This window comes from Symphalangus syndactylus, chromosome 6 (assembly GCF_028878055.3).
Source record: "Symphalangus syndactylus isolate Jambi chromosome 6, NHGRI_mSymSyn1-v2.1_pri, whole genome shotgun sequence".
Lineage (NCBI taxonomy): Eukaryota > Metazoa > Chordata > Mammalia > Primates > Hylobatidae > Symphalangus > Symphalangus syndactylus.
This window is the reverse complement of record NC_072428.2, coordinates 37,706,718-37,726,722: the sequence shown is the minus strand read 5'-3', so window position 1 is coordinate 37,726,722 and position 20,005 is coordinate 37,706,718. Positions and strand designations below refer to the sequence as shown.

Below are 20,005 nucleotides of genomic sequence, written 5' to 3'. Positions count from 1 at the left end.
TGACATATGGTTGTTTTACCAGTTGATGAATTTATAGTTTTAGAGCTGCAAGTGTTTACTTTCCATAGTAAAGCTCTATGGAAATTGTATTAATGACACTAGATTTACTCTTAAATGGTTAAATGCTCTTGCTTGGTCCCAGTTATATGAGAGTCACCCTCATAGCAGCGGAAATGTAACTAGAGTATTTCTAAGGACAATCCAACAGCATCAGAAGCAACAAGTAATTTGTGAGAGAACTTTTCTGATTTCTCAGTCTGTGGGAAAATGATACTATTTAATTTTTACCTGTGGCTTATTGGTAACCTTTGGGGATATTTAACCCGAAAACACTTGTCTTTAAATAGTTTTTTTCCTCTTTTGATAACATTCGTACCAAACTCATCTTTAGTTAAAAAAAAAAAACCTTTTTCCTCACTTTCTGGACAGTTTCTGTCATTCATGTATTCATATCAAAGTCAGAGGAACTTTCCTTAGAGGTATTCTACTCCAATCACCTTTCCAACAATCTCTTATCTATACATATCATTTATAACATCCCTGACAAATGGTCATCTTTCTCTAACATTAAACATCATTTCAATACAATTTATAAATAGGAGTCCTAAATTTGCATTTTGGAAGATCACTCAACTATCTGGAGACTCCTAAAACTCAAATATTTGAGAACTTCTAACATTTTTCCCCTAGGCTTCTCTTCTTCAGGTTATTCTTTTTTTTTTTTTTTTTTTTTTTGAGACAGAGTCTCACCCTGTTGCTCAGGCTGGAGTGCAGTGGTGTGCTCACTGCAAGCTCCACCTCCTGGTTTCACGCCATTCTCCTGCCACAGCCTCCTAAGTAGCTGGGACTACAGGTGCCTGCCACCACACCCGGCTAATTTTTTGTATTTTTAGTAGAGATGGGGTTTCACCATGTTAGCCAGGATGGTCTCAATCTCCTGACCTCATGATTCGCCCGCCTCAGCCTCCCAAAGTGCTGGGATTACAGCTGTGAGCCACCGCACCCAACCCTAACTATTCTTAATTCCTTTAACCATTTGTCTCAGGACATGATTTTCAGATCTAATTGCTTTCCTCTGAATGCTTACTAGTCAGTGTTTCCCTTACAATGAAGAAGAAAATTAGAATAGGATGATTACTGGCCACCTGGTTAGTTAGACAATAAATCTCAATTAATCCTACTTTAGCTATAATTGTCAATTCTATGACATTTGCCTTTTACAAGCGCATTAAAATTACTGATTAAAAAGAGCTAGCCCAGGCTGGGTGCAGTGGCTCACACCTGTAATCCTAGCACTTTGGGAGGCTGAGGCAGGCAGATCACTTGAGTCCAGGAGTCCAAGGCAAGCCTAGACAACATGGCGAAACCATCTCTACAAAAATAGAAAAATTAGCCAGGTGTGGGGGCACACACCTGTAGTCCCAGCTACTTGGGAGGCTGAAGTTGAAAGATCACCTGAGCCCAGGAGGTCAAGGCTACAGTAGCTGAGATTATGCCATAGCTGAGATTATGCCACTGTACTCCAGCCTGGGCAATAGAGTGAAGCCCCCATCTCAAAAAAAAAAAAAAAAAAAAAGCTAGCCTGGGACACTGGAGCAAGAGCACCTTCTGAGTTTATGGTCAATAATCCTTTTTCAATGCAGTGGTTCAAAGATTCTCCTATTTGTATTATCAGCTTCCACTTTATAACTTGTCCTCAACTAAGTTTTATATATGACTTGCTGAAGATTCAATGTAATCATGATACTTCTCTTATATATCTGTATAAAGCAAAATCAGACAAAAAAAAGAGAAAGCATTTTTGTTCCTAGTGGACACATGGTGGAGGCTACTGAACACAGTACTTTTGTTTCTAGTCTCTTTGGTAATCCATGCTATAATGTTGTAAAGAAATGTCAATCTTACTGAAATTTCTAAATCCATCTTTTTGAATACTGGGATAAACTGCTCTTTTTTTCTGGAGTTTCTCCCATTTTGCATACCTTTGCAAAGATAATGTGATCACATTGCTGAATTTTTTTGTAACTTGGTATAAAACTCTTCTAAGCCTACAGATATTAACTTCAGAGAAATCTCCATCTGTAGCTTTATGGTTCAGAAGTCCATTTCCATAGTGTACCTTCAACAATTATTCCCTCTATGTCCAAAGCTCCTTTTTACTAGCAATTGTTCAGTAGAAAGGCTTGTAATTTCAAGGCTTCAGGTAGGATTCCATTTCTAGAACTTAATCAGAAAATTTAGGGCCTCAAGAAATCTAAAATGTATAACCTGCTTATATATTACTACCAAAGGAATCTTTCTCTATTGTCCCTGACAAATGTTCTTCTAATCTCTGCTTACCTATCCAAAGTGACAGAATGCTTATGACCTTCTAAAAAGTTGTGAAATTAAGACAACCCAGAAATGAAATGTTTGCTAAATTAACTTTCAAGATCCTAGATATTATATATGTACATATATATATTTACCTATGACATGTGTTCAGAAATCCGGCTGCATTTATCCATGAGGATTATGACTGGGTTATATGAAACTAAGAAGACTTAGTAGAGTTAAATTTTCCTTGCTAATTGTTAGAGCAGCTGGAAGTTTCATCTTGGCATCAGTATATGCCAATTTTTTTTTTTTTTTTTTGAGACAGGTTCTCACTCTGTTGCCCAGGCTGAAGTACAGTGGTATAATCATGGCTCATTGCATCCTCGATCTGGAGGCTCAAGTGATCCTTCCACCTCACCCTCCCAAGTAGCTGGGACTACAGGTTCACACCACCGTGCCTGGCTAATTTTAATTTTTTTGTAGAGATGAGGTCTATTATGTTGCCTAGGCTGGTCTCCAACTTCTGGGCTCAAGCAATCTTCCTACCTTGGCCTCCCAAAGTGCTGGGTGGGATTTTAAGTTAGCCCAAAGACCACCTTTGGAGAGTACTCCTAAATTACCACTGAAACAAGTACATATTTAAAACATGGGTTAGTAATTATTTCTCACTGACTTTCTAGTGTGTGTTAACAGACCAATTTCATTGTTAATTTAATTTAGTTACCTATGTTATTACTAAATGGATAATAAAGGTTGATAGTACAGGCAGTCTATGAACTGAATAAGTAAAGTAAATATCATGCGACAAGTCTGACCCCATTATCTGAACCATTAATTGATTCCTGCAATGTACAGAAAAGATAGGTTGTGGGGTTTTGTTTGTTTGAGGCAGTCTTGCTCTGTCGCCCAGGGTGGAGTGTAATGGCGTGATCTCGGCTCACTGCAACCTCCGCCTCCTGGATTCAAGCAATTCTCCTACCTCAGCCTCCCAAAGAGCTGGGATTACAGGCATGTGCCACCATGCCTGGATGATTTTGTATTTTTAGTAGAGATGGGGTTTCACTGTGTTGGCCAGGCTGGTCTCGAACTCCTGACCTCAGGACCTCAGGTGATCCACCTGCATCGGCCTCCCAAAGTGCTGGGATTACAGGTGTGAGCTACCACACCCGGCCTTATTGCTAGAATTTTAAGGTGTGTGTGTATAGTTTGAAAGGAGTTTCTTTCAATCTACAGAAAGGCAGCTCCTGGGCTGCATTTTTATTTTAAAGAGGAAAGAAATGGGTTGAGTAATGACAGTGATCTCAATTGGTTTTTGACCTTGAAGTCCTTGTTATTTCCCTTTTAAGAAATTTGTATATCTAGTATAGATAGCTGAAATATTAAATGGAATGCTAGTTATAATGAATTCAGCCAAGGGGAAAAATATTTTATAATACTCTCTTCTTTAAAAAAAAAAAAAAAAAAATACATAGGCTGGGCATGGTGGCTCACACCTGTAATCCCAGCACTTTGGGAGTCTGAGGCAGGCGGATCACGAGGTCAGGAGTTTGAGACCAGCCTGGCCAACATGGTGAAATCCTGTCTCTACTAAAAATACAAAAATTAGCCGGGAGTGGTGGCACAGCCTGTAGTCCCAACTGCTACGTAGGCTGAGGCAGGAGAATCACTTGAACTGGGGAGGTAGAGGTTGCAGTGAGCCAAGACTGCACCACTGTACTCCAGCCTGGGCGACAGAGCAAGACTCTGTCTCAAATAAATAAATAAATAAATAAATAAATTCATTCCAGGAATAAACCAAATTTTATCTTCCATTAAATTGCAATTAAATTTATTTTAATGCCCTAATTAGCAAATTATTTTGATTCTAGATCTAATAGAAGAATTTGTAATACGATTATTCAAAAGAACGTTTTTCATTACCTGGGATTTGGAGGGTATCCGGATGGGTATGGAGAGATTCCACCTGGCATGCCTGGCATGTAGGAAGCTAAAAACAATTTTTTTCACATTGTAAAAATAATATACAAGGCCTGAATATGTAGGCTACTGAACAAGATATACATCACACTGTCAATACACAGCAAAATTTCACACAGTTAAAAAATCCAAATCTCAGCACCAAAACAAAACAAATACCTCTCCCTTTCATAATACTGAAATCATTAAACATGAATTACAATACTTATGACAATCCCAACCAAAAGAACTGGCAAACAGGTCAACCTGGTCAGCTTTTAAAGTTCTCAAGAAGTCTATAACCTGAGATAAGAGCAAGTTCAATTTCAAATTTAGAGGAAGGTAATTCTGGCCTTCTTTGGTCCAAGGTTAACTTCTTAGAGAGTAACTTCTTTATTATATCTAATAAATCTTTTGATATTTCTTTTATAACTATGTTGACCAATTAGCACAGCTAATTTTGTTGGTTTGTTTGAAGACTTTAAGAGGCTTCAAACTACTATGAGAAGTCCTATACAAAACTTACATTATCCAGACTGTCAAAAACTAGTCTAGGTGACAGAGTGAGACCCTATCTCAAAACAAAGAAACAAACAAAACAAAAGCTTAGAAATACTAGGGATAAAAGGTTAAAACCCAGCAAGCTTAAAGAATACTTTATACATTCTTTAAAGAGAACATGAATGCCAAAGAACTAAGATCAGTGGTGCCAAGAGGCTAATCAACATAGAGGAAGAAAAACAGAAGTTAATCTTGACCTTAACGGACAAAAAAAATAGTAAAGAATCAGCTCTAGAGTGTTTAACGTGACTTACAGTGACTGAGTACAAAACTGAATTGCAACAGTGACAGTAGTATGGTCTCTTTCTTGAATACTGCACTTCCAATGTCAATGTAAAACTCAAAGAAATTTAGGAAAAAAAAATGTTGCAGGCCGGCCACAGTGGCTCACGCCTGTAATCCCAGCACTTTGGAAGGCCAAGGCGGATCACTTGAGGTCAGGAGTTCGAGACCAGCCTGGCCAACATGGTGAAACCCCAACTCTACTAAAAATACAAAAATTAGCCGGGCATGGCGGTGGGGGCCTGTAATCCCAGCGACTTGGGAGGCTGAGGCTCAAGAATCACTTGATCCTGGGAGGGGAGGCTGCAGTCAGCCCAGATCACACCACTGCACTCCGGCCTGGGCAACAGAGTGAGACTCCGTCTCAAAAAAAAAAAAATGTTGCTTAGGAGACTACCTGAATTTCTGAAAAGGTTACCTTTGTCATAGTGGTCACTCGCTATATTATCTGAGCAAATAAACAAAGGTAATGAGACTGGGAAATATTTGATATCTTTTTTTTTTTTTTTGATACAGAGTCTTGCTCTGCCACCCAGGCTGGAGTGCAGTAATGCGATCTCAGCTCACTGAAACATCTGCCTCAGCCTCCCGAGTAGCTGGGACTACAGGCATGCACAACCACACCTGGCTAATTTTTGTATTTTTAGTAGAGATGGAGTTTCATCATGTTGGCCAAGCTGGTCTTGAACTCCTGACATCAGGTGATCCATCCCCACCTCAGCCTCCCAAAGTGCTGGGGTTACAGTCACGAGCTACCACACCCAGCCAAATATTTTGTATTTCAAACTTAAGCAAGATACTGTACTCTTGGGCACTAGAGTCAACAGAATTTAATAAGATAAAAACAAATTTCTGATCCAAAAGAATTACCAGTATCTTTACTAAAATAAATAGTAATCCTAAAATCAAGCTTATTCTGGGAAGGTAGGGAAGGAAAGAGAAATGGGTTCAAAAATTCTTTCTGTTAAATTCCCATTCAGCTTATAAACCAAGATGTTCCTCAGGAAAGAATGGATTAAAAAGGAAAAAGTACAATTTTCAGCAGAAGAAAAATGAAAGCACATATAATTTGTCTTGTAAGATAAACAAGTTTGGTTAATTATAATCTTAAAGAAAATTTACCAAAAAAAAAAGTCACAGCTCAAAACACAATGAAATCAATGCAGATTTAGTAAATTCAAAATAAGTACAACCAACTCACAATTATTCAGAGTGATTTTTAAGTATCAGTAAGAATTATTCAAGAAAATAGAGATAACAGAGATAATATATTCCAATTAGAGGAGAAGCAACACTGTCTCCACGCTCCCACCACTCCACACAAGGTAAAATCATGAATTGGCTGTACGAAAGAGAAGAAAGCTAAGAGCTAGATGTCCAATTGTGTATACCCAGAATAGCTGAACGTGAATGCTTCAGTTGACCTTAATCCTTATCTACAACACTGATTTTGTAGTTGCAAAGAGAAAGGAGAGGTCAGACTACCTTTCAAGTTATATGTGCTTCCAAGCTGATCAAATAAGGCTATTCTGCAGCATGCATAATTTTAAAAATTCTAGCTCTATTCTACACTTTCTCCTCCATTTTGGAATCCAGCACAGCCATTCTTAGATTTCTACCTACAAACGGAAGCCCAAATGCCAGTCTTTGGTGGGAATCTGTACATGCAGATGTGGGGCCTCAGAATACTTCCAAAAAATCCACTAGCTTGATAAACTAAAAAGCAAAGAAGTCATTAATTTTTCTTTCTTTTTTTACAAAGGTTTCTGTTCTCTTTTGTTTATGAGTTTTAAAGTAAAATCTCAATTCTACTTACTATTTGGTGGCCCTGTTGCCTGGTATGGCGGATAGGATGCCGAAATAGGACGAGAGAAGACTGGAGGTTCATCTCCAAATACCACAATCATGACCTGAATAAGCCCCAACAAGTCTGACTGTGGCTAAAAAATGAAAAAAAATTCAAGTCAGCTACAGAGTTGCTTTTCAGTAAAAAGAAAAAGGTTAGCCATTTCTCATCGGTTTTCAACTCAGCTTGATAATTTTCTTTGTAGGACCCCAATCATGAAAATTTCATTTAATTAATTTATTTTAATAGAGTTAGGTGGTTTTAAACATGATGTGCAGCAAGGTTCTTGCTTCAAGCATATAAAAATAGCACTAGTTAAAGCAGCATATTGCAAAATTCATATAGTTTTGTTCTTCATTTGACTCCACAGAACAAAAATTTTATTGCCACTGTACAATTTAAGTACACTGGTACAAATTGAGGGATGAATATGAGCAACAGTCACAATATTATTTAAGGCCATTAAAAGACATCAATGATATCTTGGAAATATGTGTTCTTAAAATTAATTTTTATTAAAGATATTATGAACTCTGAAATTACAAGTAGATTCTAGCCAAATGAGGTGGTTCACACCTGTAATCCCAGCACTTTGGGAGGCCAAGGTGGGTGGACTGCTTGAAGCCAGGAGTTTGAGACCAGCTGGGCCAACATGGCAAAATTCCATCTCTACTAAAAACACAAAAATTAGCCAGGTGTGGTGATGTGCGTCTATGGTCCCAGTTACTCAGAAGGCTGAGGCAAGAGAATTGCTTAAACCCCAGAGGCAGAGGTTGCAGTGAGCTGAGATTGCACCACTGCACTCCATCCTAGGCGATGGAGCAAGACTCTGTCTCAAAACAAAACAAAATAAAATTATACGTAGATTCTAGCTTAGAAATTGCTAGATTGTAGTACAAAAGGGGTGAATTGTTAAAGGATCTTTCCTTCCAACAACGACAAAGCGATTCCTATTTTTTCATAAGAGTTACTAAGATTTTCTCTCAAATACCTATTGAGCACTGGCCAGGGGTGGTGGCTTACACCTGTAATCCCAGCACTTTGGGAGGCCGAGGCAGGAGGATCAAATAAGGCTATTTTGCAGCATGCATAATTTAAAAAATTCTAGGTCTATTCCAGCACTTTCCCCTCCATTTTGTAATCCAGCTTGAGCTCAGGAGTTTGAGACCAGCCTGGTCTCTACAAAAAAATAAAAAACTGTACATAGTGGCATGAGCCTGTGGTCACAACTACTCAGGAGGCTGCAGTGGGAGGATCACCTGAGCCAGGAAGGTTGAGGCTGCAGTATGATTGCGCCACTGCACTCCAGCCTGGGTTAGAGACCCCGTTTCAAAAAAACAAAAACAAAACCCAACAATAACAACAACAACAAAAAATAACAAAAGAAATATCTACCAACCATTAATTAAGCTGTGCTAGACAAAGTTGTTCAAAATGGCATATTTGATTATTCTTCTTTTACTCCTTAATCTATTTTGTGTGTATCTCGTCTCACGTACTTCATTCATAAGTTCACTGAGTTCTGAAGAATTACTCAATCACCTTGATAGGCTAACCATCTTCATAGAAACTATTTTTTACACCCCCCCTCCCCCCAGACAAGGTCTTGCCATGTTGCCCAGCTTAGACTTGAACTCAACAATCTTCCTGCCTCAGTTTCCCAAGTAGTCGGGATTACAGGATTAGGATTGGCACTTCTTTTAATACTCCTGACAGAAGAGTTCAGTGGCAGTTTTCACCTTTTCCAAAGAACCAAACTCACCTCATTTGTTCAATTTTGACCTAACTCATGGAAGATGACAATGAATAACATTTCTCAAAGCTTTCTGTGAAAACTTGCTGATCTCTACTGTTCCAATATTTTTCTTGTGTTTGCCTGTAAATTTATACACTGAGACTCGGGGTGTTATAAGCACAGTATCTGTGCAGCATTCACAGATACTGTGGCTGGTGTGTGTGGGGATGGCCACTGAGACCACACGCTTTCTCAATTTTTCGGCCCAACAAAATTCCTTAACTAAATCACAGCCTCATGTAAGCCTCATGCATGTAGGTGAAATATAATTCACATCCCATAAACTTTCTCCTTTTAAAGTACACATTTCAGTGGCTTTTATTATTTCACAAAGCTATGCAACCATTACCACCATCTAATTCCAGAATATTTTCATCATCCCAAAAAGAAACCCTGTACTCATTAGTAGTCACTTCCCATTTCCCTTTTCCCACAGCCCTTTAGCAACGACTAATCTACTTTCTGTCTCTATGGATTTGCTTTCCTGAATGCTTCATATAAATGAAATCATACAATACATGGCCTTTTGTGCTTGGCCTTTCACTTGGCATAATGTTTTCAGAATTCATTAATGTTGTAGTATGAATCAATTCTTCATTCATACATCTTACAGTTTTGTCAAGGTAAGTTTTAATTATCATACCATTCCTTTTACACTAAATTCTTTGAAGAAAAAAATTAATATCTATGTTAATATCTACTTCCAGGCCTAATATAAAGCAACAGGTTAAGAATTTAAACTGAGGCTAGGCACAATGGCTCACACCTGTAATCCCAGCACTTTGGGAGGCTGAGGCGGATGGATCACCTGAAGTCAAGAAGAGCTCGAGACCAGACTGGCCAACGTGGCAAAACCCCATCTCTACTAAAAATACAAAAATTAGCCAGGTGTGGTGGTGGGCGCCTGTAATCCCAGCTACTCAGGAGGCTGAGGCAGTCTCTATTCTACTGAGTCCAATCTGCTATTAAACCCATCTACTGAGTTCTTAATCTCTATTATTCTATTTTTCAGTTCTAAGATTTCCACTTAGTTTCTTTTTAATAAAATTTACCATCTTGTCCTCTATTTTCTTGAACACACTGATCACATTTTTAAGTCTGTGTCTGATAACTAAGTTACCTGTGTGTTTGTGGGGGTGGAGTGGAGGGATGTCCTGTTTCTATTGTCTTTTTTTCCTCTTGGTTCTCTTTCTTGGTGTACTTGATAAATATAAATTGTATCCTAGACATTGTGAAAAATTATAGAGGGTCTATATATTATCTTCTTCCAGCAAGAGTTCACCCTATCCCGTGGCAGGCAGGCAGTCAGGATCAGGGACTGAGCTGACTCAAGGACAGATTTTTTTTTTTTTTTTTTGAGACAGAGTCTCACTCACTCTGCCACTCAGGCTGGAGTGCAGTGGTGCGATCTCGGCTCACTGCAACCTCCGCCTCCCAGGTTCAAGCGATTCTCCTGCCTCAGCCTCCGGAGTAGCTGGGATTACAGGCATGTGCCATCATGCCTGGCTAATTTTCATATTTTTAGTACAGATGGGATTTCACCACATTGGCCAGGCTTGTCTCAAACTTCTGGCCTCAAGTGATCCTCCCGCCTCAGCCTCCCAAAGTGCTGAGACTACAGGTGTGAGCCACCCCACCCAGCCTCAAGGACAGATTTTTATAGGCCCATTCTACCTCTAAGTTCTTCCTCCTAAGATGTGTTCCTCCAGTGGTGCCAACTAACAGCCTAGGATGTTTACTTGTTCCTCTTCTTGATAAGGTACTGAACTCCAATTGCCTCCTCGACTTAAGACTGCTGAAAACTTGGCTGATTTTCAGAGGCGTTCTGCTTAGTTTTTTTTTTAGCACCCTATCTTTGAAGCTCAGGAATTCAACATATCTCTTAAGGTGGGAAATTCAGAGTATCTCATCGTTTCTTTTTTTTTTTTTGGAGACAGATCTTGCTCTGTTGTCCAGGCTGGAGGACAGTGATGCAATCATGGCTCACTGCAGCCTCGAATTCCCAGGCTCAAGTGATCCTTTCACCTCAGCCTCCTGAGTAGCTGGGGTCACAGGCACACACCACCATGCCAAGGTTTTTTTAAAAATATTTCTTTATAGAGATGGGGTTCTCACTATGTTGCCCAGGCTGGTCTCAAACTCCTGAGCTCAAGCAATCCTCCTGCCTCAGCTTTCCAAAGTCCTGGGATCACAGCCATGAGCCACCATCCCCAGAGCTACTCACTTCTTTATGGCTTCCTTTTCTACCAAATCTTGGATCTAAAAGTCCTAGTTACTTTGGTAGACAGAAAAGCAACTTTTGTCTTTTCAGCCCTCTGAGACTGCTAGAGACTCTGCAGGTTTCTCTGCCTCTTAGCTAAGGCCCTCTGCCCAGATTCTCAGCCCTTCATCCTTCATCAAGAATCAGTAAGTAGGCCGGGCATGGTGGCTTAAGCCTGTAATCCCAGCACTTTAGGAGGCCGAGATGGGTGGATCACTTGAGGTCAGGAGTTCAAGAACAGCCTCACCAACATGGTGAAACCCCATCTCTACTAAAATACAAAACTTAGCTAGGCGTGGTGGCAGGCGCCTGTAATCCCAGCTATTCGGTAGGCTGTCTACCAAGCTGAACTGCTTGAACCTGGGAGGTGGAGGTTGCAGTGAGCTGAGATTGTGCCACTGCCCTCCAGCCTGGGCGACAGAGTAAAACTCTGTCTCCAAAAAAAAAAAAAAAAAAAGGAATCAGTAGGTATCCTGGGGGAAAAGTTATTGGCAGAACTGCCTCATCTCTTTGCTATTTCCTTCTCTACAGATTCTTGGCCATCCACGTCTTGATTGCCTAAACAGCTTTCCAAAGCCTTCCAACAGGTGTTGTTTGTATTTTCTCTTGCTTTTCTAGTTATTTTTTATAAGAACATTAATCTGTCACAGTTACACTATGAGACACATAAACAGACAGAAGTTCCCTACTATTATTCTTGACAGAAATGCTTTGAGTAATGAGATTTGAATTCCATAACTACCCCACCAGGATACGATTTTTTAAAATGCACTTCCTACTATGTGAATCCTGCCTATTTTAAAAGGTTCAACTAAAGCCAATAAAATATTGAATATAAGTATTCTGAAAATTACAAAGCTCTACAGAAACCCATTTCTTTTAGTGAGCCTTTTCTAATTTACCCTCAACTCAGTGATTAGTCCATTATCTGAACTTATCTATCCTACTTCGAATCCTCCTTGAGTGCTAAAAGAAAGCAGATGCTAGTGAGCAAAATATATAAAACATAACTAATTCACAGAACACTATTAATACTTACGTGTTTCCATTCATGTAGATAAGGAAGATATATCTTCCCATTTGCATCAACATGCTTTCCTGTTTTAATAGTCATTGAACTAGTAGGCTTAACAAAACAGATAGGGGGATTATATGGGTATGTGTCCAGCAGCCATAGGCATATTGGAATATTATATGTATTACCTGAAAAAGAAATAGAAACTTCAGTTACTCTATTTTTATTATTTTAAAATTGAAGAATGGTTAAAGGAACAGAGGTTTAGTTTAGATACAATTTATACATATATCCGCACCCCCCCATTCCTATTTTCCCCAGCAGAATTTATTTCCTGAGGGCAATAGCAAAGTCAGTAATCTTAGTCTTCCTTAAATAGCAAAGTCAGTAATCTCAGTAATCTCAGTCTTCCTTAAACTTATACTTGCTTTATACAATGCTGATGCTCAATTAACTGTTTTTTCCCTCTGTTTGTTATGAATGGTTGACTTATTAATAGTGGCTCAAATGTCACTTCCTCTGTGATCTTCCCATGTGGCCTTGTTCTCCTCTGTAATCTCATAGCACTTTTTCAATTTATAATTCTATAGCAGTTACAGAATAGTGTAAATATCTATCTGTTCCCTTTGTTTCCCCTATTAGTGGAGTTCTTCCAGAAGAGGTACATCTTTTATTCATCTTTTTAGCCACAGCTCCTATCCTTATTGCCTTATGAATAGCAGGTACTATGTGAAATCAATGGGTAAAGGACATAGGTCTTAGCTAGTTACAATGAATAATTAACAGAGCTGTCCAAAAACAAAATGGTCTTTCATGAAGCTAAATGCTTCCTCACCACTAAATATTTCAGCAGAGGGTGAAAGACAGGCTAACAGAGATCAATTATCTATCATTAGCATTATCACCAGCAGCACAACCATAAATAACAGCTACTTTTAACTGTCTGCTTATTATAGTCCAGGCTCTGTGCCACGTCCTTTACATTCATTATCTAATAAATGCTCACTTCCCCCAAGTTAGGTACTATTATCCAAATGTCAAAGATATCCATCTATAACATGTAACAAAACTGCTAAGATTATAGAGCAAGAACTCAAACATAACTCTGTCCTGACTTTGAAGCCTATATCTTAGCTTCCCATTGTCAGGAAAGTTTGAATGGTGTGGGAGGCTGAACTAGGAGGCAAGTAAGATCCCTTTCTAGTTCTTAAATTATTTGATTATGTGAAACAATAAACTCCTCTGGTGAACTTAGGCACTTATTTGTTCATATATCTTGGTAAGGAAGTTTTAAGAAAGCTGAAAATGTTAGGTGTTACTGCCAAATGAACTTCAATTTGAATAGAAGTTAAAATCTGTACCGGCATCAAAGCCCTGAGAAAGTAGGTTTAATTTACTTATAACTCTTTGGCAACATATTTATTATGTATTCAAAATGCATCTACGCTGGAAACCTAATAACCTAAGACATTTACCTCTATAAGGCACAGGGATTGTTCCAGTGAGGTTCATTAGTTCCCTGGAACTGCCATCGTTAAAAACTGAAACGAAAGAACAATGATTTAATCATGAGCATTTTTTAAGATACTCCCATAAGTTATTCTTTCAGAAAGACTGGTTAAAATTCATTTTTATCCTTGAAAGGAGCTGACCTGTCAATGTATCATCCATCCTGTCCAATAACTAACAATTCTTTGTTGATTCACTCAATGTCATTGATCAGTTTTTTGTTTTTTTTTTTTTTTTCAGACAGAGTCTCACCCCGTCGCCCAGAATGGAGTGCAATGGTGCGATTTCGGCTCACTGCAACCTCCGCCTCCTGGGTTCAAGAGATTCTCCTGACTCAGCATCCTGAGTAGTTGGGATTACAGGCACGTGCACCCACACCTGACTAATTTTTTGTATCTTTAGTAGACATGGGGCTTCACCATGTTGGCCAGGCTGGTCTCGAACTCCTAACCTCGTTATCCACCTGCCTCAGCCTCCCAAAGTGCTGGGATTACAGGTGTGAGTCACTTTTAAAACTGTTTAAAAATCACTAACGGCCAGGCGTGGTGGTTCGCACCTGTAATCCCAGCACTTTGGGAGGCCGAGGTGGGCGAATCACCTGAGGTCGGGAGTTTGAGACCAGCCTGACCAACATGCAGAAACCCCATCTCTACTAAAAATACAAAATTAGCCGGGTGTGGTGGCACATGCCTGTAATCCCAGCTACTCGGAAGGCTGAGGCAGGAGAATTGCTTGAACCCGGGAGACAGAGGTGGCAGTGAGCCCAGACTGTGCCATTGCACTCCAGTCTGGGCAACAAGAGCAAAACTCCACTGCAAAAAAAACAAACACAAAAAACACTATCAAACAATACCATACTAAATGTTAACCTACTGTCTTTCTATTTTAGAGATCTGCAGACATTTATCCCTAATCACTCATCGTTATTTATTATTGTTTTTTGGAGACAGGGTCTTCCTATGTTGTGCAGGCTATCCTCAAACTCTAGGCTCAAGCAATCCTCCCACCTCAGCCTTCTGTGTAGCTGGGGCTACAGGCATGCAGTACCACGCCCAGCTTTTTTTATTTTTTTTTATTTTTTTATTTTTTTTGAGAAATGGAGTCTAAGTTGTCCAGGTTGGACTTGAACTCCTGGACTCAAACGATCTCCTGGCCTCAGCCTCCTTAGCCAGTATTAAAATGAAAAAAAGAAAAGTTCATAGCCAAATATAAACAATTTCTTTTAATCTGTATTTCTCATACCATACACATTTTTCTATCTATAATTTATGTCTATAATTAATGTGGCACATAGTTTGTATTGGACAGCTATTATTTCTAACAATAATTTGGAATTAACACTATACACATAGGGGAAAGGTTGTAATGTGCAGTACAAAAACATAGAACTATAGCCATCTACTGTGTAATGTTTGGGTCAACAATGGACTGCATATAAGAACATTGGTCCCATAAGATTATAATACTGTATTTTTACTGTAACTTTTCTATGGTTAGATACATAAATACCATTGTGTTACAACTGCCTATGGTATGTAGTACAGTAACAGCTGGTATAGGTTGCAGCCTAGGAGCAACAGGCTATGCCATATAACCTAGGTGTGTAGTAGGATATACCATCTAGGTTTGTCTAAGTACACTCAATGATGAAATCGCCTAATAATGCATTTCTCAGACCGTATCTCTATCACTACAAAATGCATGACCGTACATTGTTGACCTTTGTTCTTTTACTTACTGTTGACGAATGTAAGCTACACTGCAATGTATTCTGATTTTGTGCATTTTAAAAAGGAAAACCACCTTATATAAATTTGGGGCTTTGTTTACTCTAAAAGTATTTGTTAACAATGATTTACACTTAGTCCAGCCATCTGAAACTATACAAGATTTTATAATGGAGTCTTTTTCAGTTTTGATAAATGTATTTATTCTTTTATATGCAGTAAAAACTATAAAATTCTAGCTCCAACCATTTTTCTCCCCACTGAAGCCATTTAAAAACCAACTTTAATTTTGGTAATGTGAGGCCTTTTGTAGTTCAAAATACCATTGTACATATAGTATGCGGACAGAAATAAGGTAGGCTGAGATGAGAAGGAATCGTGCCCTAGGTTTGGAAGAGGACTTTGGGTTCATGTCTTTATTGTTCAGGAAATGCAGAACTGATTGCCCCTCTGTTGCTTCCCACCTCTCTTCACCAGTTTCCTAATGTTTTCAAAGCCTTGGAAGCAAGTGAAATTTAGAAAGTCTCAGCTACAAAATTCAGTTCCTTGCCTTCAGAGCTAAGGGTCTCACAATGGACAAGAAGCAGCATGGGTTTTCCGTCGGCCCTGGCATATTAAGTATTTTCAAGGAGACAGGGTTGAAGAAATTATGTTAGGATTTGGTAGGGACAGAAAAGACTATTTTAAAAAAAGGAAAACTCCAAGCGTTGTCTTGCCTTACAACTTTATTTTGTCTCAACAGAAAGTAGAGACAAACTGTCATGCTTACCTACTCTACAGAATTAAAAACCACATTAAATAACATTTTCCTCATCTATAAAATGAAAGGGACAGTCCAGAGTATAGTTTTGCAAAATGTGTTCCTGAAAATATAAAGAGACACTATGGGGGCAGGGAGGTTCAGCAGTTAAATAACTTTAGGATGTATTATACAATATATTCTTGCTCATCTCGGTGATACACAATACATTAGCATATTAAAGGCTCTGATAAATCTTCATGCAATGAAACTCAATTTTGTTTAATCCATAAGTTGCTCAAGCTTAACTACAGAATTCTGCCTCTACCCCTGTTCCCAGCATAACTAAGGGTCTATAGACAACACTTTGGGAAATGGACTAAACTATCTTTAACATCCCCTCCTAGGTTTAAATTTGCATAGTTCTATGTTAGAGGTTTTTTTATTTTTTTTGAGACAGGGTCTTGCTCTGTTGCCCAGGCTGGAGTGCAGTGGCCAGATCTCGGCTCACTGCAACCTCTGCCTCCTGGACTCAAGCAATCCTTCCACCTGCCTCCTGGGTAGCTGGGACTACAGGAGCACCAGGCCAACTTTAAGTATTTTTTTGTTGAGACGAGGTTTCACCATATTGCCCAGGCTGGTCTCAACCTCCTGGGCTCAGTGGTCCACCCACCTCAGCCTCCCAAAGTGCTGGGATTACAGAAATGAGCCACCACATCCAGGTACAGTATTTTTTTTTAACATAAAAAACTAAAACTAAAGAAATATGAAATGTTTTTATTAGATCTTCTAATTTGCTACCCTCCAACAGTTTTATTAGGTGGTAGTGCAATCCTACAATTGAAAAATCCACAAACCTCAAAAGAAAATGGAAAAAATTACAATCATTAACAAAGAGAGTAAACTCAAAGTATAGAAATTGCTCTTTTTATTGCATAAACTCACCATATGAATCCAAAACAGGTTTGAGATCTTTGTATAGAGTAATAACATTGACAGTTTCACGTACAGTTAGGTCTCTGTATTTGTACTGAAAAGCAAAATCACATAAGAATTTAGTTTAAAACCAATGCATATATTTTACAGCTGGATAAATTTTCTTAAAATCTCTTCCACTAATTTTTAACATTAATGAACGCCTGAAAGAACCTAAAAAACCCACAAGACTATTATCACACTAAAATAATCACTATTTTCTTAACATCAGTAAATATCTATAGTCTTAAGTCATGTTTTTTATGTTTTCAGTTTCAATCAGGATCCAAATAAAGTCCACACATTGCATTGGTTAAAATGTCTCAAGTCCCTTTTAATTTATATTATTTAACTCACCATTTATAGCTTTTTAAAGATATAATTCACATACCATATAATTCACACATTTAAAGAGTATAGTTCAATGGTTTTTAGTACATTGAGTTGTGTAACCACCACCATAATCAACTTCAGAACATTTTCACCATCCCTAAAAAGAAATCCATACCCTTTAGCAATCACCCCCCATTCTACTTGCCCCCAGCCTTCATCCTAGACAACCACAAATTTACTTTGTGTCTACAGATTTGCTTATTCATACAATGTGATCTTTCATAACTAAATTATTTCACTTAGCATGTTTTCAAGATTATCCACGTTGCAGCATTTATCTGTATTTCACTCCTTTTATTTATTTTGGAGACAGGGTCTCCCTCTGTCGCCCAGGATGAAGTAGAGTGACACAATCACAGCTCACTGCAACCTCGAACTCCTGGGCTCAAATGATTCTCCTGCCTCAGCCTCCCAAGTACACAGAACTACAGGCATGTGCCATTATGCCCAGCTAATTTATTTTTATTTTTGTAAAGACAAGGTCTTGTTATGTTGCCCGGGCTGGTCTCCCACTCCTGGCTTCAAGCAATCCTCCTGCCTCAGGCTCCCAAAGTGTTGGGATTTACAGGCATGTATGGCCCACTTCTTACTGAACATTTTATTCACCTACTGTTCAGCTGAAAAATACTTAACTGATGGGCACATCTCTATTTTTGCTCCTTAGAATTTATTTCTTAAATGAATTTGTTCACTTGTCCTACAGAGGCTCTCACGGTTTGGAATGTGTTAATTGTATCCCTTTAGTATAGTTTCATAGATATATGTTTCTGTGAGTTAGTTGGATCTAGAGGTTATCTTCATGATTACAAAATTTCCGGCCAGGCGTGGTGGCTCACACTTGTAATCCTAGCATTTTGGGAGGCTGAGGCAGGTGGATCACGAGGTCAGGAGTTTGAGACCAGCCTGGCCAACACAGTGAAACCCCATCTCTACTAAAAATACAAAAATTATCTGGGCGTGGTAGTGCACGCCTATAATCCCAGCTACTTAGGAGGCTGAGGCAGGAGAATCGCTTGAACCCGGGAGGCAGAGGTTGCAGTGAGCTGAGATCGTGCCATTGCACTCCAGCCTGGGTGACAGAGCAAGACTCCGTTTGGGGAAAAAAAAAAAAAAAAAAAATCCTTTTATATTTTTTTCCTCTTCTCTGGTAAGATCACTTCATAGAGGATAATGTTTTTCATCATGGAGCACAATATATCTGAGTATCTCTGTGATATTAGCAACCACTGATGCTCAATGTGTAGAGACCTGGTCTCTTCAAATCCACTCCAATTAGGCTTTTACACTCAGCATTTCACTGAAATTGTTCATTAAGGTCACCAATAACTGCCACATGATATGTAATGACCAATTCTACCTTTGTCTTACTTCATCTGTCAGCAGTATTTGACCAAGTTGATTCAGCAATATTTGACCAAATTGATTCTTTTTTTTTTTTTTTTGGAGATAGGGTCTCACTCTGTCGCTCAGGCCAGTGCAGTGGTATGATCATGGCTCACTTCAGCCTCAACCTCCTGGGCTCAAGTGATACTCCCACCACAGCCTCCCAAGTAGGTGGGACTACAGGCATGCACCATCACACCTGGATAATTTTTAAATTTTTCACAGAGATGGGATCTCACTATGTTGCCCAAGCTGGTCTCAAACTCCTGGGTTCAGGTGATCCTCTCAACTCAGCCTTCCAAAGTGTTGGTATTACAGGTATGAACCACTGCACCTGGCCCTTTCCTTTTTTTTTTTTTTTTGAGACAGCGTCTGGCTCTGTCACCCAGGCTGGAGTGCAGTGGTGTGATCTCAGTTCACTGCAACCTCCACCTCCCGGGCTCAAGCAATCCTCCCACCTCAGCCTCCGAAGTAGCTAGGACTACAGCTATGTGCCACAATGTTTGGCTAATTTTTGTACATTTTTGATACAGCTGGATTTTACCATGTTGCCCAGGCTAGTCTTGAACTTCTAGACTCAAGCAATCTGTCCACCTCAGCCTCCCAAAGTGTTGGGATTACAGGCATGAGCCATCATGCCCAGCTCCCTTTCTCTTAAAACATGTTCTTCATTTGATTTCCAGGACATCAACTGTTCTCCTGCACTCTGTACCTGTGCCTTCTCAGTCTCTTTGCTAGTTCGTTCTCTTATCCTAACCAATTTTATTGAGCACAGGCTAAGTCCTTGTTCTTCTTCTCTATCTAAACTCATTCCTTTGATCTCCCTCATGGTTGAAAATTAATTTATATGTTGAAACCCTCAAATTAAAATTTTCCAATCTTAACCTCTTCTCTGAACTCCAGAAAACGTATATACAATTACCAATTTGACATTTCCCCTTGGATATCTAATGAATGTCAAATTGAACATGACCAAAACTGAACTCCTTATCTTCCCCTCAAATTTACTTCTCCAGTGTCTTCCATATGTGTATGCATATATATCCTTCCAGGTGCTCAGGCCAAAAACCTTGACGTTATCCTTGATGCCCTCTCTTTTCTTCACATCCACAGCAAATCTGTCAAAATATCCTGTTAGCTTTGCCTTCAAAATACATCCGGAATCTCCACAGCTACAGTCCTGGTCTAAGCCACCAGCACCTCTCACCTAGATTACTGCAACAGCCTCTTTATGGTGTCTCTGCCTCC

General features: G+C 39.1%; 1 protein-coding gene across 3 annotated transcripts in view; it reads right to left on the bottom strand.

Annotated features, from left to right (window-relative positions):
• Window positions 1–20,005, bottom strand: part of TSG101 (tumor susceptibility 101) — a 48,592-nt gene that overhangs the window by 24,185 nt on the left and 4,402 nt on the right. For all 3 annotated transcript variants that reach the window (XM_055282210.2, XM_063641054.1, XM_063641055.1), the window contains exons 2-6: window positions 16,952–17,036; window positions 13,507–13,572; window positions 12,056–12,219; window positions 6,932–7,055; window positions 4,237–4,303 (exon numbers count right to left, since the gene is read on the bottom strand). In XM_055282210.2, coding sequence (XP_055138185.1) covers window positions 4,237–4,303; window positions 6,932–7,055; window positions 12,056–12,219; window positions 13,507–13,572; window positions 16,952–17,036 — 506 coding nt within the window. The remainder of the gene's footprint in view (window positions 1–4,236; window positions 4,304–6,931; window positions 7,056–12,055; window positions 12,220–13,506; window positions 13,573–16,951; window positions 17,037–20,005) is intronic.